Here is a 24,929-nt window from a genome sequence, read left to right as displayed (position 1 = left end):
CTATAGTGGCGCTCCCAGATTGGGTTGTCAAAAAGTGATTGACTTATGTCCGGTTGCAGAGTCGTTACATAAAATCAAACATAGCTATGTGAGACATAGTTTAAAATCACTGACATAAATGGTTGATCGTTGCACAGTCGTTTGCCGAAGCCCATTTAACTATGTCTCGAATTAGCTTCACACAAAAGTCACACTGCAGCTCTATTCACTTTTTTCCGTACATGACCGTACATGCTCCTATACAACCAATGTCTTGGCATCGGGGAAAGTTTCAATCGACATCACTGTGAACAGTCCTAAAAGACCTCACATAGAATTGATAAACAATATGGCGACTCTTGGCTTCTGGCGAGATTTCTCACCATATTTAGCGATTTGGAGGTTATAAACAACTTGAAAAAACAAAGTGAGAAAAAAATTTACTCATAATATGCAGATGACTTTTCGCAAACATCTTTCAAAAAAAGCTATCACAACCTCTAAAATGCATTTGGTGGGAGTAGATATTGAATTTAACAGCACGACTTCCGTAGGATGGCGTGCGATCTAGTCGATAATATTATGTGATTTGTCATTTCGTAATTTGCATTTCTTTCTTTCATTAATTTTATGTGGTAGTGATTCACAGACATTCTATTTTTCTTTTCATTGTAGGCTAAACTTGAATCAACAGACTTCTATAGAGTTTTAAAGTTCAGGGTTTAATTAATTATCTTTGCAATTTTCTCATTATAAATATTGATTTATTTGTTGTGATTTATTGATAATTATTGATTAATTGAATAATTATTTTTCAGGCCTATTGATTAATTTATTGTAGTTTATTGATAATTGATTAATTGAATACAGTAATTATTGATTTCAAGTTTTCTAACATTGTTCAAATCTTTTATTTAATTTCATTCTCATTCATTTGACGTACTTTTGTTAGTATTTTTGATTCATTTAATTTATATTTCTTATTATTTCACTTACATTACATTTCTTGTTTTTAACATTTCTTCATACTTAATTCTTAAAATACATTTTTGGATTGTATAGTGTATGATTGTAATGTGTGAAGGAGGCAAAATGGGCTTTTACCTGTTGCCTTCATGAATAAAATTATTTATTTATTTATAACTTAACTGATCGGTTTTAGCTATTGGAGACATAAATAAGCTCTTTCTGACGACTGTGTGGCAACGAAATCATGTGTCTAATTGGGCGTTTTTAGTTTTATGGGAGCTATAGTTTACTTTGACATCTGTGCAACGGGAAATAATTTATGGCTTTGTAAATGAGTTAACTGACTGTTTTTAACTTTATGTGACGACTCTGCAACCGGGCATTAATCAGTGATTGACTGGAAGCTGATAATGATTTCAAGTTGATCTACCTGTTTGACACTATCAGCTATAGTGGCGCTTCCTGATTGGGCCGTCTCCGATGAGTACATAGCAGCAGCTCGAGCCAGTAAAAGTCCGACACGACAGTGCATCGACCAAGGCAAGAATAGCTCCTCAATCTGGTCGTTTGTGGTACTGCCAAAACAATAGTTCCAATTTATTTCAAATACTGACAAACCAACAATACAACAATATGAAATAGTTCAAATTTGTGAAAAAAATACTGCTAAAGCAACAATACAAAAATATATAAGATTTTGAAAAAGCTCCAATTTGTTTCTAAATTATTAAAGATCAACAACATTGATAGTTTTAAACATACTGTAGTTTCTAACAGATCGAAATTACTGAGATATTGAAATTATTCAAAAACTAATGAATTAATAATTATTATTAAACGAAAACCCAATTAAAAACAGATCTTCGGGGTGATTTACAGCATTTAATTTGGATTTTCGTTTAATTGACCGAGCGAAGTGAGGTCTAAGATTCAAGTCGACGGTTTGGCATTTCTATTAATGTTTAAATGTTTTTATGTTGCGCATTTACGTCGAAACGCGGTAATAGATTTTCATGAAATTTTGCATTTCAAGGATAATATAAAAGGAAAATGGAGCCTCCTTCATACGCCAATATTACCGTAAAAATCAGACTATAGAATTATTCATCATAAATCATGATTAAAAAGCTTCATCACTCTTGTAGTACAGAAATGATTCTGGAAGATTTGAAAGTAAGAGGATTGAAAGTTCTAGAAGTTGTAAACAAGCTGAGGTGGAAGACAAGAGAACCATTAGATATGTTCATGGTATCATTCAGCGCGGAAGAAGATATAAAAACAGTATTTGAATTGAAAAATATACTTGGCTGTAGAGTGGAAGTTGAAGCATTGAAGAAGGCCAATCTGATACCGCAATGCAAACGTTGCCAAGCATCCGGCCACACTCAAAAATATTGTAACAAGGAGCCTAGGTGTGTTAAGTGTGCAGGTAAACACCAAACAAAGGAATGTTCGAAACCCAACGATGCTCTACCAAAATGTATTCATTGCGGTGAAGCACATCCAGCCAGCTATCGAGGTTGCACTGTTGCAATCGAATTGCAAAAAATCAGGAATTCTACTAAAACAAAAACTATTGCAGATTCACGAAAGAAAATCATTCAAAATATCCCACCAAGAATCACGGAAAATACAGAAGCTCACAATCTAAACAATGGTAGTGCAGTTAAGAAATTGACTTTCGCCCAGATTGTCTCAAAAGAAAATAGATCGAAATTGGAAGAGCCAAAAAGTGAAGTGGAAGAAGGCACCAATAATATTTTGCAGCTAATCTTGGCAAAACTGGATAGACAAGAGCAAATAATCACCTCACTACAATCTAAATTTCAGAAGTTAGAACAGAGTAGACTACTGAAATTCAAATGATTCATTCACTAAAAATAATGGAATGGAACGCGAATGGATTGTTACAACGGCAACAGGAGTTAGAAGTAGTTCTAGACATAGAAAAAATAGATATATGTCTATCTGAAACTCACTTTACAAATCAATCGTTTATCAAATTCAAAGGCTTTAAGATCTATCATGATTTACATCCCAGCAATGTCGCGAGGGGTGGGAGTGCCATCATTATCAGAGACAATCTACAACATCATGAAGAAGTGAAACATGAAAGTGATAGAATTCAATTGATAGGTGTAGCAGTTCAAGCAGTAAATTATCACTTTGTTGTTGCAGCTATTTACTGTCCTCCCAGATATTCCATCAGAAGAGAGGAGTATTCGACATTGCTTGATATGTTAGGAGAAAAATTCATTCTTGGTGGTGATTTCAATGCAAAGCACGTGCATTGGGGATCGCGCTTAACAACTCACAATGGAAGACAGCTCTTCGAAGCAATGAAAGAGATGAGGTGCGAAGCTTTTTCAACTGGTAAACCAACCTACTGGCCCACCGATACGAGGAAAATCCCAGATCTCATAGATTTCTTCCTGACAAAAATATATCAGTTAATTATTTGCATTTAGAGGATAGTTTCGACCTTAATTCCGACCACTCACCATCATTATGACTCTGAGTGATTCAATTCTACGGAAGGAAAATACTTGTCCAGCGTTAGCAAATAGCCGCACTGATTGGGATGGCTTCCAACAGATGCTGGAGGAAAGATAGAGGGAAATAGAATTGAACTCACCATTAAGGAACGAAGAACATATTGATCGGGAGTTGGAGAAGTTTGTGACTGATATCCAACAGGCAGCATGGTGTAATACCCCACAAATCAGAAGAAGAACCACTGGAAATAATTACCCTGCGGAAATCAGAGAATTGATTGTTGAAAAACGAAGAGCTAGAAGGAGATGGCAGCAATCACGTTCCCCCCAAGACAAAAGAGTTTTGAACAATTAACTCAAGAACTAAGGAGAGAGATTCAATGTATCAAGGAAGAATCAATTAATAGTTACTTGAGAAACTTGACAGCAGAATTCAGCACGGACTACTCACTCTGGAAGGCAGCTAAAAAAATAAAACGAACCATTCAACAATCTCCTCCTCTCAGAAAGCAGGACAGACAATGGGCGAGGAGTAGTGATGAAAAGGCACAGACATTTGCGGATCATCTTGTAAACGTTTTCCAGCCAATCAACTCAGGTGAAGACGAAACTTTAGAAGCGGATGAGAATATCTTACAGCCGAATCAAGAAATAATGCGTGTCACAGTAGAAGAAGTGAAAAGAGAAATAAGAAATCTGAATAACAAAAAAACCCCTGGATTTGACATGATAACCGGCTCAGTCCTCAAACACCTACCAAGGAAAGCAATAGTGAAATTAACAAACATTTTGAATGCTTCTTTCAGACTAAAATTCGTACAGGAATATGGAAAGTAGCAGAGGTTATAATGCTACTGAAGCCAGGTAAAGAGCCACATGAAGTATCATCATATAGGCCAATATCATTGTTACCGGTCCTATCCAAGTTGTTTGAAAGGATTTTACTTAGTAGGCTAAAACCAATAATTGAGAGACAGCACATAATTCCAAATCACCAATTTGGCTTCAGAGTGAAACACTCAACAATAGATCAAGTGCATCGGATTATAAATGTAATAGAGAAGTGCTTAGAAGAGAAAAAATTTGCTCAGCAGCTTTCCTTGATATAGGGCAAGCTTTTGATAAAGTATGGCATGAAGGTCTCATTTTCAAGCTCAAAAAAGTGCTACCAAAGCAATATACAGATATATTACAATCCTATCTCACTGACAGATACTTTAGGGTCAGGCATGAAAGTTCATATTCTGATTTGAAGGAAATTAAAGCAGGAGTTCCTCAAGACAGTGTTCTGGGACCAGTTCTTTACCTACTCTATACCAGCGATATTCCCAGCCTTGATGAGAATACTACAGCAACATTTGCAGACGACACAGCCATATTATCAGTAGACAGTAATATACATATTGCAACAGAGAAACTACAGAGATCCATCAACAAAATTCAAGATTGGACTAGAAAGTGGAGAATGAAATTGAATGAAACAAAGTCGATTCACATCAATTTTACCAATAAGAAGGACCTGCCCATACCAATAACTATCAAGAACCAAGTTGTACCATATGCTAATGATGCCAAGTATCTAGGTATGACCTTGGACGCAAAGCTTCGCTGGAAGGCCCATGTCAAGAAGAAGAGAGAAGAGCTTGGAATCAAATATAAGAAGCTGTATTGGCTGATCGGAAGAAACTCTGTCCTTTCAATCCGAAACAAAGTACTTCTGTACAAATAGATATTAAAGCCAGTATGGACGTATGGTATACAACTTTGGGGGTGTACCAAAGAAAGCAACATCAATATCATTCAACGTTTTCAAAACAAAGTGCTAAGGAACATTGTGGATGCTCCTTGGTATGTCAGGAACAGCGATCTTCATAGAGACCTTCAGGTCGATCTGGTGTCCACCGAGATCCAGAGGCATGCGGAGAGGCACGAGGGGCGACTGCACCAACATGACAACGTCGAGGCGATCCAGCTGCTAGACAATGGAGGATTGGTGCGGAGGCTCAAAAGGAGGAAACCGTTTGAACTAGTGTAGTGCTTGCTCATGTGGTGTCCAGTGAAAGAGCAGAGCAGTGATTGAGTGAATCTAGCTTCTATAGTGCAGTCAATAAGTGTACATATTAATTAAACAATAGCAGTAAGAGTTTCTAATGAGAAATTCACTGTTCAATTTTTCAAGTAGTAATTTAGGATAGAAAAAATTAGCTCATTAGTCTTTAGACTAGATGGCTATAGTATTGACCAATAGAAAAAAAAAATAAATCAGCTGTCTAGTGGACTATAAAGGTGCGTACAGACTTTCGCTCTGCTCCGCAACCGAACGTCACTCCAGCAGAGCGATTGATGATCGACCGGGGAGCAACAGTGGTTCGACCGGGGAACGCGAGAAGTTCTAACATCTTCCGTCACGTTCATGATGGGTGCGTGGGCGGAGCGACTGTGGTTCGATGGAGGAACGAGGGCGGTACGAGGGCGGTACGAGAGTGAAGCGTGCTCGGTGGGGTTGGAAGCGCGTATATGTGTACGCAGCTTTATACTACCCGTTAAAAAACATCAAACATCTTGAAAATGTATCTTTCCATTAACGTTAGTAGACAGTTGACTATAATATACTATCCGTTCAAAAACATCGAACATCTTGAAAATTGTATCTCTCCATCAACGTTGTAGACAGTTACAGCCAGACCTGATAACAGCGCCCACACTCACATTCCGGGACGACACGTCACGGTACGATATATGACAGAAAGCTCTATGTTTATTTAGGATTTTTTCTAGACATTTTTCATTGATAAATTATTTACTATTTTTTGAGAAAACATAACAATAGGTGAATGTAACTCACTGAGCGCGAGGACTACTGTTCACAGAACTACTAGTAATAATTAGAGTTTATTTACCTTATTACATCTGTCAGAAGCTTTGTTTCAAATACTCCCAATGCAACAATAAGACAATATTCAGAAATATATTTATTTGCAGAATGTATTTATTTACAAACCGCATGGATATAACTCAAGTTGTATAAACTATACATCACACAAACTGTACTCCAAGTAAGGCCGGTTGCAGACCTTGAGGATCTTGAACTAATGATGCTTTTCTGTTGAACAGCGTTTGATGGACTTGAGAAGGTTTAGAAACTACTTCTAAAACTATCAACGTAGTTCATGTTTAATCATTTCTAATCAAATTGCAATCACTTCAAAATTATCTACATGATGATATCTGTTGTCGGCAGTGGAGAAGGTTTTAGGCCGGTTGCAGACGAACCACTATCGCATGTGGGATGTGGGACCGACATACCACAGAACAATACCACTAACGCAGTTTTTATCATACTCGAGTGTTTTTATCAGATGTTTTTATCGTACAGCTGTTTTCAAAGTCACAGCGACTGCGATTGCCGTACAGAAGCTAGGGGAAGCGTAGTGCTCAAACCAGTGGTACTACAATCGCAAGGAAAATAATCGCTACCACAGCGCACAACGCCATGTGGAAGTATCAGTGCCACTGCCATGCCTGCCAATGCATTCCATATGCGCTGCGTTTGTGGTACCACAGATGGTAAAAGTCGCTCCCACATCCCACATGCGATAGTGGTTTGTCTGCAACCGAGCTAAAATCTTCTCCACTGCCGACAACAGATATTGTCAACATGAAGATAATTTTGAAGTGATTTCAATTTGATTAGAAATGATTAAACATGAACTACGTTAATAATTTCAGAAGTAGTTTCTAAACCTCACGTCCATCAAACGCTGTTCAACAGGAAAACATAATCAGTTCATGATCACTAAGCCTGTTCAGATGACCTTACTAACCTTACTTTGTATACGATAATGCGGCATCCACACAATCGCCAGATAGCTGGTCAAGAGGCTGGTAAGCTTGGCCACGTTGGTCTTGCCATCCACACTGCAATGTGACCATTTGTGGATTCTCAGCTGGCCACTCACCTTCGCTCGATAAAAAATCATAGCGATGGCAAGCGGAGGCCAGTGAAGGCGAGCGCTGGCAAAGTAACCATCCACACTCTCAATGACTCGTCGTCATTTGTAGCCTACGTATTGGACGAGAGTGTGGATGCCGCATTAGAGAATAGGAATAATAGAATAAGCTATGAGTGGACAGTATATAGACGGTTTCAAGGTTGAAATCTTAGCTTTAGTCGGATATCTTTTGATTACTTATTAAGGTGATGTAAGTGATCACATCTAGATCAATATCAACACTTTATTCCAATAAAAATTGTAAGAACTGAAATCTGTTTCATAGTAATGATATCACAACTAGAACAAAGGATAGGTTTATCATTATGCATTTTTGAGTTCAATATTTATTTAGTTAATGCTTTTGTGTTGCATAATTAAAATTATTCACTATTAATTTAAATTTTGAATTTTAAAACACTTATGAAGTGGAAAATACACTTCATATTGGCAGAGACTATGATGACTGTCTCTGCAGAAAGTAAAGATCACCATATGTACTATAGTGAGGTCCACGTTATAATGGCAGTGTTTGATTAGCAATGGTAAAGCTATCCTTAACTATCATTCAACAAAGCGAATAGCACTATCTCTTTCTCGCTTTGTTCTGTTGCCAGAACGTCTTTTAACAATGTAGAATTAATAATTAGTCAACAAAATATTTCAATTTAATTATGTAAAATTAATTATGAAATTATTGAAAAATATAATTTCTTGCTTAATAAAATATAATTGATTATATTAAACGAGAATGAACCGTTGATATAACATCAATAAACCTGTATCAGCTACTGTCTATAGAAGGCATTGACAAGACAGAGGATCGGAAACGGTTTTCTATCTTTCTCTAATGCCATTATAACGTGAACCTCACTATAGTGTGTATGTGTTGGTATGTATTGTGTATTGTTATTTATTTTCAAAATCCGGGAATGAAATAGTAAGGGCTATAAGCCTGTTTATGATTGATGTAATATCAATAAACCTTTTTCAGCTACAGTCTATAGAAGGCATTGACAAGACAGAGGTTCGGCGACGTTTTCTCGTATTTTTCTCCAGTGTTATTATAACGTGGACCTCACTATAGTTGCCTAGTACCAAATTATATATTTAAGAAGTTTCCATTTTAAAGTAGCTTTCGTTCACGTTTTCCGTTCTACTACTGCATCCAATATATTCAATAAAATCCTTCCAACATATTTATTCTACTTTATTCAATCATAAAAATGACCTACACCAGGTCGATACGATCGTGATTAATGCATTTTTCGCCACACTGCACAGAAAGCAGCTGTTTTCCAGTCCCTACGTAGATCTGAAAGACCTTGTTTGCAGACGACGTCAGAAACGGGTTTCTTTTCCGGGCTAGGCCAGAAAGTTGTCTCTTTCCAGCCGCTCATGGAAGTAGTTAATAAGTCATCCGCTAGATCGGGCGAGTGGCCACTTTCATCATCAGCTGAAGTAGCCATGATTTCAGTTCCAGTTTCGAATCAAACTAATTCACTTCGCAACCAGTTTTATTCAATTATTTATTGTTGATTAGTGCATTCCGAATTTTCAAAAATGCTTGAAGATGACTGTGGTATTCCAAGTGAAATTTTAAAAGAATCTGAAATCCTGACTGCAAATCTTCTACCACTAAAATCAAGAGATAGGTACGATAGCGTAACGAGTATTCTTTATTTTGTATTCTTTATTTATTTTGTCAGCAATACCTGTAGTGTGGCGAAAAATATCGTTCGCACCACGGGCAAAAATGTTTTTCCAGCTCTCAGTCTTTTCTAGTCCTCGGCCTACGGCCTCGGACTTGAAAACCGATTTCGAGCTGGAAAAATCTCATTTTCTGCTCTAGGTGCGAAATATACTATTTCACTTCATCAAAAGCATTTAGTACTAACCAGAAGCCCCAGTTGAGATGAGAAATGAGGTAGCGAGAGAGTAAGTTCTCAGGTGAAGCCAGAGGACAATACAGGAGCCAATCAGCAATTATCGTGAGATCAACGTCGGTAGGACGCCAAAGGTTGACAGGCAGTTCTTTGATTAAGTAGATGCACATCTGTACAGAAAATACAATTAAATTTAACATCATTCTCCATTCGATTAGTAGATTATTATCCCATTAGTAGATTTATTGGATGAAGCCAACACGTACAAGAATTTGGTTTATATATTATGTAAAAAAATTGGTTTATATATTATGTATTAAATTGGTTTATGGAATGTAAAAATAAAGAAATAACTAAGTTATTCATGAAAAGCATGATATTGCCCAAGACTTAATATATATAATTTTTTTTAATACTGCAGTAATTTATGGTTAACAGCATACTCTCCGCATCCTTTAAAGAAGCTTTTTATTTTATTTAATCTACAGTACCTTATATATTTCTCGAAATTTGATTCGAGGTAATCAAGTGAAGTAACATACTTTTTGGGACTTATTTCTATCAAAATTTTGGAAAGGGAATAGTTTTGGGCTAGGCCTGCTGGCCATTTTCTGGTCATGTACATGACTTGTGTATTATGGAATGTAAAAATAAATAAATTAATAAGTTATTCATGAAAAGCATGATATTGCCCAAGATTTTATATATATATATATATATATATATATATATATATATATATATATTATATATATATATATATATATTAATACTACAGTAATTTAGGGTTAACAGCATTAAGTACTCTCCGCATCCTTTAAAGAAGCTTTTTTATTTTATTTACTCTACAGTACCTTAAACTTATTCTATTGTTTTATCATTCATTGTAAATCTTCAACTTTATTGTTAATATAATTTACAGTTCAAAGAACTCATTCCCCCACCCAGACTTGATGTCTTCGTGGGGAATATTCATTATGCATATATTGTCTCTGCTGCTGTATTTTTTTCTTGTGTGAATAAAGACTAGTAGTTCAGTAAACAGTAGACCTCACGCAGTATTCTCATCCACAAGTACCTGATTGAAACCATAGACCTTATGGAAATACAGCAATAGAATCTATATGGATTAAGTTATTAACATTTTGTTAATAACTTTGGTGTAAACGCGGCTTTATAGTCAACTGTCTACTAACGTTGATGGAATGATACATTTTCAAGATGTTCGATGTTTTTGAACGGATAGTATTATAGTCCACTAGACAGCTGATTTATGATGAATAATATTCTATAGTCTGATTTTTACTCTAATGTTGGCGTATGAAGGAGGCTCATTTTCCTTTTATATTATCCTTGAAATGCAAAATTTCCAAAAACCTTGTATATGCTTCGACGCGCAATTAAAAAAGGAACATACCTGTCATATTTTATGAAAATCTATTACCGCGTTTCACCGTAAATGCGCAACATATAAAAATTTATATTTATAAATGACAGAAATGCCAAACCGTCTACTTGAATCTTAGACCTCACTTCGCTCGGTCAATTATTTGAATTTGAAATTTGAAACTTCTATTCCTCAATTCTTACTCCAATTGTTCAAATATTTGCGTTATGTTCATAATGATTTTACACCAAATAATGAATCATAAAAACCAAGGTATTCTGAAATACTGTAAATAGATTGACATTGAAGTACAACATTGACTGCCCCGAGATTTATAATGGAAATAGACGGAATATGAAGCATCTTGATTGTAGAAAATGAACAATAATGTTATTATTGTTTTAATATTCTGACAATAAACGAATCTTGAATCTTGAGTCATTCATCATTTACAATCAACTTAAGGACAAAGAAACAGACTAAAGTCTAAAACTTCTTTTCATCCCAATTTCATAAAATAAATTGTCCAAATAAAGGTTATGTGCGAGTTTTTAATTCTTCACCAACTTCCATATTGAAACAAAACACAAACACTTGAAACAATTAATTTTGAATTTAGAAAGATTAAGATCCGAATTGATAACAAAGTTCCTTCCACTTAGCACTCAAAACTGTTATGAACTACAAATCTGCTTCAACATCAGAAGGTCGGACATATTATATTTATACTTATTCTCAGTTCTGATTAAGCTAATTTTTTAATTTGTTCTCATAAAAATGTAGAGCCAGTATGCAAGTGTGGGTCTAGCAAGACCTGGCAATACTTTGTCATTTGTGATAAAGAATCAATCAATATATTGAGAAAAAAATATTTAGACTGATTCTATACAATCCATAACAGAGATTTAAGTAAATTATGTACTATATGAGCTTACAAAATGCTTCAGTATTGGAAGGTTGGAGTGATTAGAGGAGACTAGGCCTATTCATTTCTATAGCATCAGTAACAGAGATAAAATAAATTATAGTAGTTTCAATGACTTACAGGTCCACACGATGATTTCTTAAGTTTATCGATGATTACAGACATGAGCATTGGATGTTTGGTGGTGAGGTTTGTAAGCATTATCCTAGCAGACTTTGAGCAAACATCGCGAGTTGTATCATTCAAGAAACCAATCTGCAAAAATAGTAGAAGGAATGTTGAGTAAATGTTCATATCAAAGATAATAGCAACACATGAGTTACAATTAAAAATAATAGAATAGTGATGATTAAATGTTCATTTCAAATGTAGATAATAGCAACAAATAAGTTACAAGATTGAAAACACTTTTTATGATAAATGAAATGGGGACACATAACAGCAACAAATAAGTCACGAGATTGAGAACACTTTTCATGATAAATGGATGGGGGACCCATTTTCAAGATTCTTGAGTCTGGTGGGAAAACCAGTAAGATTGTATATTTTAAATCAGAACAGAAATTATCTTTGTAAGAACGGGTTTATTTTTGGCATATCCACATCTATCCACAATATATGTGGATGTGACAAGAATAAATCAGTGTTTTTCAATTATGGAGAAATTCCACAATATCAATTCAAAAAATCTTACTGAAATTATCCTTCATCTCAAGAAATGTGAGATTATAGTAGATGGTCCAAAACTTTCTGATGGGAATTTACTTTCAAGTAACATCTCAACTAGTCGATTTGATAACAGTTCGCTATTACAATCATTGGTTGTACCCAGAGATATTGTATTGATATTAATAAAGAAACAATATACAAACTTGTAGTAACTTTAAAATATTTTCAAGTTTTTAATAAAGAGTACTACAAGTTTTTATATTGTTTTTTATTAATTTGAATAAAGTAGCCCATATAAGTGAATTGATTTTATGTATTGATATTGTATTCAGATATATTGTAGGGTTTTCCATGATGAAATAAAAATACAATACTTAGTATTTTGTACTGAGTATAAATTTTTATTTCTTACAAAACAAAGCATTGAAATCCTGGGATTTGTAAAAATGAATGATTTTTAGAAGTCAAGTCAACATATTGTGTTTTATAAAATAGAATTATATCACCGAAACTAGTAGTTACAATTTGTATTCTTGTTTTATTATTTTATTAATTTTAAAGGGTACTATAATTATATTTTATAGATACAATAAAGAAGCCCTGAATTAATACATTTTAAAAAATATTGTGTTTTAATAATGAAGAAGTTTGAAGAAGGAAATGTTATGGAGATCAAAATCTGATATCACTGGAAAATTAGTTCTCTTTGTAATGAAATTGAAACCCAACATTACAATTTAATAATAGGCTACATCTACTACAAAACTACCAAGACTGAAAATATATGAATTGAAACATTCAAGGATTCTAGATTAAAGATTCTTCCAAGCTCAATTCATACCCTTAATTGCATATCAAATCAAAATATTCTTTCAATATTCTAGACTGCTTATATTATTTCAAATGTTTTGAAAGAGATGGGGCCTACAGTAGTCAGATTTGTGTGAGTGTGGCCAAACACAAACCATGAGCCACATAACTGCTGAGTGTCCAATCCATTCTTTTGAGGGAGACCTAAAGGTGCGTACAGATATACGCGCCGCGCACATGAGCAATTCACTTTTAATCAGCTGACTATATCTGCATTTTTACAGAAACGCTATAAGATATAGATATAAAAAGCTTGGCATCAGCTGATTAAAAGTGAATTGCTCATGTTCGCGGCGCGTAAATCTGTACGCACCTTAAGAGAGCTGCATGAAGCCACAAACAGAGCTGTAGACTGGTTAAAGCAGCTAAGAATAGAATTATGAGTGACTCTGGAAGAAGAACTGAATATTTTAATTTTCAGGCTAGGCCTGAAAATGATATTATATGTTTTAGAGACGAGGGTCTAAGACCTGATTATTATTTTATTTCCTGAAAAGAAAAAACAATTTCAAGGCTGATGTTGGCATTGGCACCATACGATTGAATGAATGATTTTTAAACTAGTAGTTGTGTGAACAGTAGACCTCACGCAGTATCCTCATCCATAAGTACCTGATTGAAACTATAGACCTTATGGAAATACAGAAATAGACTGGCTTCGGCCTGTTGGTTCAACCTGGATTTTTACTTTCCTTGCACTATTACCATAGGTAAGGGAAGTATTGCTTTCCGAAAAAATTAAGGTACCCCAATTTCTAAATTTCCATACGTTTCAAGGTCCCCTGAGTCCAAAAAAGTGATTTTTTAATTAATTATTGCCAAAAATTAATATTTTACCAACCTGCAGTAAATGAATGGTGGCAGTTTCAATGAATGACCAGTCATTCTTCGACCTTGCCAGCGCCATATTCGAAATGGTTGTAAGTAGATAATAGATTTCGGCATCGATGAGTTCAGTTAACCAAATGAACAGACTCTCCTGGGGTTCTGAGCGTCCATCATCTGCAAGAAAATGTTCATGATTAATCTTGAATATCTTGTATGATTAATCTTGATATTTCTTGTATTTGGCAATTAATTAATTATTTATAATCATCATTATTGAACAGATATCAGCATATATTAAACTTGAAATAGTCATTGAAGTGTGGAATTTAATCCAGTTTCAAGAACGAGAATTCTTCACTGCAAACGGAAAGTTTGATTATTTGTATTGTACTGTTGATTGAACGATTTTGTACTGTTGTAGAAGTGACATTTCATATTCAGACGATCTTGTGACAAGAAATGAAATATTCTGATAATAGGAACTCATATATAAAAGAAAAAATCTGGTGTGGCGCACTCACACAACTTTCCTTGCCGTTATGAAAATTTATCACCTGACGCTAGTTTTCCCGTGCATCTCAAGTCTACTATTCAAAGATCCAAGCCAGCTGGTGACAGGACAATAAAGCTGGAGACTCACGAAGTTTGCTATCTCTTCATAGTGAATGATTTAATAGAATCAACAGTTGCCAACAGTTTGTAATTGAAATAATAGCATCTTCTCAAATTTCGAGCTTATTTTCAATTTCAGGTGAAAATTTTACTGAACATTAATTGAAGATATTTTCATGCTCAATCTTCTCCACTTGGATTTTTTTGTTTAAATTGTATCTGAAGCCTGATAATTGGGAATCAAAAATCAAACTTTGCATGGATGGGGCGGAGCTCCTAAAATTTTTACAGATATGAGACTTGTGGCAGTTGATAAAGCTTATCAATGACTATTTTAGGTATAAATTTGATCAAAATCGTTGGAGCCGTTTTCGAGAAAATCGCGAAAAACCCTGTTTTTGAGAAAATTTTCACAATTTTATCCGCCATCTTGAGTTGCATCAGATCGAAATTGTTCGTGTCGGATCCTTATAGTGAAAGGACCTTAAGTTCCAAATTTCAAGTCATTCCGTTAATTGGGAGATGAGATATCGTGTACACAGACGCACATACACTCATACACACACACACACACACACACACCCAGACCAATACCCAAAAACCAGTTTTTTGGACTCAGGGGACCTTGAAACGTATAGAAATTTAGAAATTGTGGTACCTTAATTTTTTTCGGAAAGCAATACTTTCCTTACCTATGGTAATAGGGCAAGGAAAGTAAAAATCAATTCCAGAACTTGTATTTATGAAATGTTAATCACAAATTTTAAATAATTGAACGAGCATAGCGAGTTCCTACTTTTGACTAGAGGCTCAAGCCGTTGCCCTTTGTTTGTATGTTTGACGATAACTTTTGAATTCTTTCATCGATCAACTTCAAATTATTAACACACGATTCTATGAACTATTAAACAGATCAAGTTCGATGGCCAACGAAATTGACTCACTCCTTCGTTCTTTTTAAGATATAAAAAAGGAAAACACTAATAATTGAAAGTGCATAAGAGAAGCAATTGTAGCAATTTATCATTACAAATGAGCTTTCAGCTGGATTTACAATTGCATGCAATTGATTAGGTACTCTATGCCAAGGTAGATAAATAAATCTACCTTATAAATAGCAGATAGATAAATAGCTAGATAGCCTGAATAGCAGATAGATAAATAGACAGACTCAATGCAGATAGAACTATTTCTCATGAATCTCCACTGCTTAAATAGCAGATAGATAAATAGCTGGATAGCCTAAATAGCAGATAGATAAATAGACAGACTCAATGCAAATAGAACTATTTCTCATGAATTTCCACTGCTTAAATAGCAGATAGATAAATAGCTAGATAGCCTGAATAGCAGATAGATAATAGATGGACTCAATGCAACTTGAAGTATTTCTCATGATTTTTATTGGTTTATTATACTGTCATGGATAGTGACAAGCACCATATCGACAATAGTCATACAAAAAAAGAGAAAACAAGATATTGATACACAAAACACAATAATGTTGTACATAATAGAACAATTTTGTACATCATAACACAAATAACTTATATCTAAGACCATACAACATTTATAACTAATGCAACGTAGTCAATGATCGAAGATACTTCGCCACTCATAAAAACATTTCTCTAATAGCCAACATTTTAGATTAGTCTTGAAAGAGTTTAGGGTTTGGGCAGCTTTAACATTCTGGGGTAAACAGTTAAACACTTTTTTGCCAATGTAATTTGGGTTGTGCTCGTAAAACCCTGTCCTGTGCTGTTCAACTCTGACTAAGCCCCTGTATCTTGTATTGTGTTGATGAACATCCACACCTGTCAGCCAATCATCTTTCATTTTATAAGCAAAGATTGCCAGATGGTACAAATAGAGACTAGGAACCGTTAAAATTGTATTATCTTTGAAAAGCGATCTACACGAGAAACGGGGTGGCTTTTTAAATATGATTCTTAGGACTCTCTTTTGAGCACGGAAGATAGAGGCAGAGAATCTTGATCCTCCCCACAGCAATATCCCATAAGACAGTAATGACTCATAATATTCATAGTAAGCAGAGATCACTGCCTCATGAACTAATACCCTCCTGAGCCTGGACATTGCATACGCAGCTGAGTTTAATCTCCTAGAAAGAGATTGAACATGAGAGCACCATGTTAATCCCTGATCCACAGAAACCCCCAAAAAATCCGTTGCATCAGATTTTCCACTGCTTTCAATAGAACAGCTGTCAGAATATCAACGGCATTTTGAGCGAGTTCTCCAGCCTGGGGGCTCACTAGTTATGTTTGCTAGATTTAGAGCTCTTCCCTGGAGTACGGATCAATGAGGGAAACGCTTTCCTATTGATTACATATTGAAAATTGCAATTTTCATTAAAAAAATATTGATTTGATCTTATTCATAACTACCAGGTAACCCATGCTCCGCAAGGGTCCATTTTAAACTTGACGAACTGAAAATTTGACGTGATGAAATCTTGAAGAATTGAGAATAGGCTGTCATCCTCGTTTAATTAAGAATCTATATGCAAAATTTCAAGTTAATCAGTCCAGTAGTTCAGACGTGATGATGCGTCATTCGTGTATTTCCTATCCCTTACATGTAAAAGCCAATTATTTTCTTTACTCTATTAAATTTGTTAAATAAATAAATATTAAGCGAGCAATTTCTGTATTTATATATCTGGTTATTTATGTTTAACGGATCTCGAAAACGGCTCTAACGATTTTCACGAAATTTGGAACATAGTAGGTTTATGATTCGACTGCACTAGGTCTCATCCTTGAAAAAACTCAATGAACGACATTGAAGGATAATCCATCCTTGGCTGAAACAGATGTGGATAGTAAAAAAGTGAGTATGTGAAAAATCAAAATATCGCATCCCCGAAATTCATAAGATGACGTATAGCCAGCTGTGAAATATAAACACGATAATTTTAGAGAATTGTTTCTGTAATAAAAATAACGAGCGAAGCTCGGTGCCCCGATATTTATATTATAATATATATATACACCGTTGGAAGGTGTAAGCTATGACTTAACAGCTCCATGTTGCATTGGTGCGCGCGCGCGTGTGTGTGTGTGGTTTTAATTATTTATTATCTTTATTATTTGGTAGCATTCATATTATTATCATCATTATTATTTTATTCACATTATTTCAGTTTATAATATCTCATGTGTGTATGCTAAGCGAATTCCTGATTTTATTTTCAATTATGAGATATGTTCCTGTTTGCAGACAAAGTTCATTCTTTAGCAAACGGTATTGTATTTATTGACTGTGTAAACTATGCATTTTTGTTGAATTCAATATTCGATTATTGTTATTCTGTAATGTACTTGTCATTGGATAAAGATTTATTTATTTATATAGATAGAGAACTATAATGATTCTCACCTTGTTGCTTGACATCATACTGTAGTACATAGAAAAACAGTTGCCACAGGGTCTTCAGTGAGGCATGCGAGAAAGGCAATACGGCCAGAAATTGCCAGGCAACTCTGCCCGGGCTATTATGCAGGCACCTGACAGCCCTGAACAGCAGCTCATCATATTCCACTTGCAACCTCTCCAGCATTGCCATGTCCCTTTCCTGCTCCCTCCTACTCTCCACACAAACCCCCCAGAAAGTCTGAAACTGGTCCGTGGCGTACTGGATTGTATGCCTCACTAGACGTCCTAATCTTTTCGAAAACTGTTTGTAACGGGTTCCTTTATATGTTGTCAACCCTGTATCAAGAATGTTGACAAGAACTGTTGAAAAAGCGAACAATTTCAACACTTGACCCTCGTCCAGAGTTGACGTGTCATGCACATCAACATTGTCCCGTTGTTGTACCCCCAGAACATGTCGGAAAACATCATCGAACGGGATCTGGTTAAACATGTCGACAACATCGCTTTCCCGCAGAGAGTTACGGGAGACAACATCATTGGTCGCCAAGTCCTCCTGTTCATCCTCTCCATCGGAATCAACAATCACCCACAACGATTCCCCTTCAATTATGGTAGAATCATTCCACTGTGCTAAAAACTGATCCCGCTCTGCCACCGGTTTCAAAAGTACCGCAGCTGTAGCCACCATGTGATCCAGATGTTTTCCGCTGTAGGTACAGTTGTAAGGTGGTGGGGGAGGTTGTATCAGCTGTGCACCCCATTTCCCCACACCTGCGGGACATCTTAGGACGTGATTCAAAAGGTACAAATGATCCCTCCAGGTTGCAACCCTTAGAAACACTGCTACCAGCTTTGTCAACCATTGCCTTGTATGTACCACAAACCCCTCATCTTTAATCCTCCTCCTCTGAAAAGCGAACAACACAGATATTGCTACCCTAAGTTCAGCAATAACTTGTCGCAAATCTTGTCCAGTGTGACTTCCATAGGCTGGCAGAGGCTCCTCCCCTATACTAACGCGTGCATTCTGTGGCAGAAAAGCGAAATCCAAAACTAACGTCTGTACATAGCTGTCGATCTGCAGTTTGAGTGCTTCACATGTGTATGCGTTGAGAGAATAAGACTCGTTGACTAGTTCCTTGATTGCTGAGAGGCTGTGAGAGAGTTTTGAAGCAGCCGTTTGGTTGAATTTGGACATTTTGAACTCGTGTGAAGCGGATACTGGGTTTCCATCCTGGAAGTAGATGAACAAGTATTATTACAAATCAATATTTACTAATTCAACACTGTATTCAGAGATATCATTTTCCAATATGAAACATTCAAAACAGAATGCAAATCGAATATTGAGAATAGAAATGCAAACTCTATTATAGGTATTGATAGTCAAAACTATTAATTCAGACTGATAGAGAAAAGATTCACTATTGAGTGAGCTCACCATTTCACTACTCATTAATTGAATTCATCTTGATTTTATTTTAACCTAATAAAGAAATGATAATAAATTTTATGGCATTGATGATTAACCATTGTATTTGAAACATGAGACTGGCAATCATTGATAATTATTGATTTATTTTTAATTAAGAAGAAAAAGTAATAGAAAAAACATTTGAAAACATTCCAAAAATTAATTTTACCACTGTCCATTACACGTTGAGACGGAACATACAGGTTGGAACTGTTCGCTGATAAAGTGGTTGACAAACTAACGTTTTATAATCTACTTATCCTATTATATTAAGCAAGCAATTTCTGTATATATTTAGAATAGAATAGAATGACTGCCTTTATTTTATACCTGGGAGGGCGAAGTTAGGGCGCAGTCGGCCCTCTGTTACACTTAACCCTCAAATTATTTATTTGGATATATGGGTATATGGTTATATGGGTATGTATCTATGTCCAACGGATCTCGAAAACTGCTCTAACGATTTTGATGAAATTTGCAATATAGGTGGTTCTTGACATAAAAGTTCGATTTCACATGGTCTTATTCCTGGGAAAACTCGCTGAATGACATGAAAAGGATAATAATTTTTCATCCTTGGGAAAACAGATGATAATTTCGTCCTCTGTCGATAACGGAAGATGCGAGTGAGACAGAATTATGTTCAGCTGTTGAACTACTGCAATCAATCAGTGGATCTCATGAGAAGTATTATCTGGCAATCTATATATATAAAAGCGAAATGGCACTCACTCACTCACTCACTCACTCACTCGCATAACTAAAAATCTACCGGACCAAAAATGTTCTTATTTGGTAGGTATGTTCAGTTGGCCCTTTAGAGGCGCACTAAGAAATCTTTTGGCAATATTCCAACTCTAAGGGTTGTTTTTAAGGGTTTAAAGTTCGTCTTTTAGCATGTATATTCTTCTTCTCCCAATCTCTTAATTAGAATTGAAATTTCCATATCATATGTTACTATAGAACTATAATCTAGATAGAGTACCTCTTCGAAACAGTTGTTAACTGGCAACTAAATTAATAATTTTGTCAGGTTGGCATTAAGTTGAGTTGATTTTGTTAGGTTGGCACCAAGTTGAAGATTTAAATGCATTTATCGCGGAAAAATTGATTGGGCACTGCTACTTCAATCCTGGGAATATTATATTACTAGCCGTCAGGCTCGCTTCGCTTGCCATATCTGTTTAGCCAGACGTTTAGTCTGGACCCCCGACTGGATTGTCCTAATATAATATGATAAAAATGAAAAAATGCAGGCGAGCGAAGCGAGCCTGCTGATCTCATTCTTGGACGATCCAGTCGGGGGTCCAGACGGATATGGCGAGCGAAGTGAGCCTGACGGCTAGTTATAGATAAACCGACTTGATCAACATTATCTGATTTGTTGACATGACCAACGATATGATTTTATTCAAGATCCATTATTTTTTATTTAAATTAAAGTAAGTTACCTAATCAACATTTTCTAAGTTAAACATTATTTTACAGTTCTAAGTAATTAGTGTTATTTTGTTATTAAATTTGGTTTGTAAAAAATCTAAATTTGAACTTTTTTCAAATGTTTGGACTGATAATTGGACTTGAATTCAAAAGTGTATGGAACATAACCTACTTTTTGGACTACCGTATTTATAGTGTAGCCTATACATAAAAATTCGGGGAAGAAACAGTTTTGGGCTGCGCCTGTAGTTGGTCCTTCCCCAATCAATTGAAAGAATTGTGTATCAATAAATAAATATAAACTATGCTTTTATTTGCCCCGATATTATTGTTCCTTATGTAATGATTTCATCTCTTCTCTACATGTAGCTCAATTTGAGTACCTAACTTATCTTGAAAATTTTCCATAGATTTGACCTTATATTAATAGATTTCAACTAGGCTAGTTCAAACTTGATAAGTTTGTATACTTATAATGTATAACTTTGAATTGATATTTCGTGGTTTTGAGTCAACCAATCAACACAACGTCAATAAAAATAACTTAGAATCACTTCATCCTCTAGCTATGCTATACTTTGTGCTCTAGCTATGTAAACTACCATCTTGTTCTGTGGATATGAGTGAGAAAAAACCTCATCAGCTTTACTGATATTTGAAAAATAAATACATTAATTGAAGTGATTGGTTAAAAGGTAGACTCACCTGGCACTCCCCGCTCTCCGAAACAGTCACAGACTGAAACGACCAGAGTTGATGCTGATAATCCTTGCACTCAGCCTTCAAGATATCCAACTCCGAGTTGTTCACAGTCAATTTGCCTCTAGCCCTCAAATATTTCACCAGCATATCATACAGTCTACTACACAGAACAGTATCCCCTCTCAGTTCAGTACTAAGGAACTCCGACACACAATTCTGCATACATTTCAACTCATCGTTCCGATACAGAGCTAACAGCTGAGATTCAGTGAAGGGCCTCACATTGGTTCGTCCCTCGTCTTCCTTTTGACAGGCCCAGAAAAGGTTCTGGAGAAGAGTTAGATGGGTTTCGTCGGATCTGTTTATTGTTTCGGTTTTCATCTCCTTTCGGTGTCGGACATTGACGGAGTGAACTGTTTCCATGACGGGGGCCGAGGGTTGCTCGTTGATCACTTCATAGACGACATTGGGGATGTGTAGGGCTTCACATCCGGGCTCGATGTTGGGTTCAACCGTGGCGGGGACATGGATTTCCACTTCTGTCGAGTAGTTATTACAAGTTTCGAACTTGGTGTCGGCTTCATCCTCCTCCCGATCCTGCAACAAACTCAAGGCCTGCATCTCGTCAAGTTCCGTTTCCACCGTATATCTTTTCCTCTCTTTTCTCCTGTTATCCTGCAAGCACCTCTGTATGTCATCCTCGGCTAGACTGTCCTCAACATCGGGTGACTCCACCCAACCCACATCGGCGACAACCTCTCGGCAACTGGATTCTTCTTCCGAACTCTTCGCCGCGTCGCCGACATCCTTGAAGGCCTCGCTGATTTCACTCTCCACATTGTCGACGCATTCTGACCGCGAACATGATGCTCCCTCTTCTACTGCTATTTGCAGATCGGTCAGGCTGCCTGTGACGTCAGACACTTCTCCGAGAAGCTTCTCTTTCTCCGGAGTGCTGTGTTCAAGTGTCACTTTGGATTTCTTGTTTTTCTTTTTCTGAAAACAGAAAAAAATCATTATTGAGGGATAGTATAGGCTACTAATTGACCGAATGAAGTGAGGTATATTATAACTAGTAGTTCTGTGAACAGTAGACCTCACGCAGTATTCTCATCCACAAGTACCTGATTGGAGCTATAGACCTTATGGAAATACAGCAATAGACTAGCTTCTCCACACATCTGTGTAATCACTTGTCAGCTGATTTATGATGAGTAATTCTATAGTCTGATGTTTACTCTAATGTTGGCGTATGAAGGAGGCTCCTTTTTCTTTTATATTATCATTGAAATGCAATATTTAAAAAACCTTGTATATACGTCGACGCGCAATTAAAAAAGGAACATACCTGTCAAATTTCATGAAAATCTATTACCGCGTTTCGCCGTAAATGCGCAACATATAAACGTTTAAACATTAAGAGAAATGCCAAACCGTCCACTTGAATCTTAGACCTCACTTCGCACGGTCAATTATAAATGAGGAGAATTATAATTAATATAGCTTAAATAATTATTGTCGATACAACATTTGAAACAGCCATTAGTTGTCCACACCGATATCTCGCCGACACGTCAAGACAGGACATATACTTGACTCTGATGGAGGCTGTAGTTTTTAACTGCGCTTGGTCTACTTTTGACAGAACTACTAGTGAGGTCCATGTTAAAATGGCAGTGGATGAAGATTGGAGAACAGCGATTCTCTGCCTTTATTAATTACTTCTATATCGTTGAAGATAGATTAGGAAACATTGCAGAGCTAGAAAGGGATAGCGCTATCTGTCGAATGACAGACAAGGATAGCAACACCAATGTTAACCAAATACTGCCATATTAAAGTTAGCTTCACTATAGATTGCCTGTTGATTTACGTGCTCTATGTTTTATTAGGACATCGATCCCACAAGTGTGGGTAATGGATGAAGAAGAAGGTATTAAGGAATGAAGGCTGTAACTTTGGGGTTTTATTTGGTTCTCAATATACATAAATTTACTACCTCTGTACATTGCGGTGGTGGGAGGGTAGGGGAAAATTTTACTGATTCTATCTAACGTATCTAAGATATTCTATAGTGTAATTTTATTGAAACTCCTATATTGAGGTGTACAATTTTTATGTGATTAGAAGAGTTTATTCAATAATTGATCCCAGATTTGAATTAACAGTATCATGGAAAATAGAGTAAAAGATGAAATTACTGGATAAGACTATATAGACATCTTGAAATTTGTTACATAATCATTCAAACAATCTGACGTAGATTCATAAGAAAACTGTCAATCATTAGTCTACTATACAACACGATAACAAATTATTGATAGAACTATATAAGAAGATGAATATTTAGACAAAAACACATATAGTAAGAGTGTGTTGAGCCACCAAAAATTTAAAAACTACTTAGCATAGAATATTGAAATTTAGTTCGAGATTGTTGGATAAATTCATTGTCAATGATTTTAAATAAACAAATACATTTTGAACAATATTATCTAGTTGCAGTTGTATTTAGACTAACCTTTAATGATATAGTTTTCTTTGTCTATTATCAAAGAATCCTTATCATGCTAACTACGAACTAATATTACATTCAAAAACAAAATAATTGAATAAACTCACTTGGTTATGTTTGTATTTGCTATGTACAGCTTCCATTCTTAAAAGTTATTCTAGAAATAAGTTCACAGGAATCTAGTTTTTAGTTTTTTGATCCTTTTTGATCAAAAACCACATTATGTAAATTGATTTTGTATCAAATGTCAACAAAAAGGAATAAGTGACAAAATGACAGAGAATTCAAAACTCTTTGCAAACAGCTGATAAACGCAGACATCCATAATAAAACCTTGAAGCTTAGAGAAATAGAAACTATAGAGCAGTTTAAGGTGTTAGTAATTCGGTTGCTGAATATTATAAAATAGTCTAACGCTGTAATTAAAAGCGTTTTGGAACTTTAAATGAGAAAAATTATTATTTTCAGGGAATTGATAAATCGATAAATATTCAATGAAAACATACATGTATTTTTTGATATAGTTCTCTCTATCATGACAATATCCTAATGGCATTGAGAATCATCAATGAACCTAACCTCAAAAATTTTATAGGTTATGTTCTGTTCATGTTGTATTCAACTGCATTAGAAAACATGTGCCTGGAAAATTTGTTTATTGATTGAATTTTCTGTCATTTTGAATTATTAGTGAATTTTATAAATAATAATTCTAATATAATGACTCAACTTAAAGAACTGTAAGTAACGCATTTTATCATCAATTTTGCTTGTTGATTGG

The 24,929-nt window shown here is 35.5% G+C and overlaps 2 protein-coding genes across 2 annotated transcripts in view; one reads left to right on the top strand and one right to left on the bottom strand.

The window, feature by feature from the left end:
- Positions 1-24,449, bottom strand: part of LOC111052502 (ectopic P granules protein 5 homolog) — a 117,723-nt gene extending 93,274 nt beyond the window's left edge. The window contains 7 exon segments of the mRNA XM_039435062.1: positions 1,379-1,523; positions 9,334-9,491; positions 11,754-11,888; positions 14,014-14,174; positions 18,018-19,251; positions 21,637-22,629; positions 24,256-24,449. Of these exon segments, the coding sequence (XP_039290996.1) occupies positions 1,379-1,523; positions 9,334-9,491; positions 11,754-11,888; positions 14,014-14,174; positions 18,018-19,251; positions 21,637-22,629; positions 24,256-24,291 (2,862 nt within the window). The 5' untranslated portion in view covers positions 24,292-24,449.
- Positions 24,450-24,719: 270 nt separating this feature from the next.
- The window catches only part of LOC111053901 (transducin beta-like protein 3), a 31,730-nt gene continuing 31,520 nt past the window's right edge, over positions 24,720-24,929 (top strand). Inside the window, exon 1 of the mRNA XM_039433838.1 lies at positions 24,720-24,888. Within this exon, the coding sequence (XP_039289772.1) occupies positions 24,869-24,888 (20 nt within the window). The 5' untranslated portion in view covers positions 24,720-24,868. The remainder of the gene's footprint in view (positions 24,889-24,929) is intronic.

Source organism: Nilaparvata lugens, chromosome 8 (assembly GCF_014356525.2).
Source record: "Nilaparvata lugens isolate BPH chromosome 8, ASM1435652v1, whole genome shotgun sequence".
NCBI classification, from domain to species: Eukaryota; Metazoa; Arthropoda; class Insecta; order Hemiptera; family Delphacidae; genus Nilaparvata; species Nilaparvata lugens.
The sequence above is the reverse complement of the archived record's forward strand: the minus strand, read 5'-3'. Positions and strand labels throughout refer to the sequence as shown.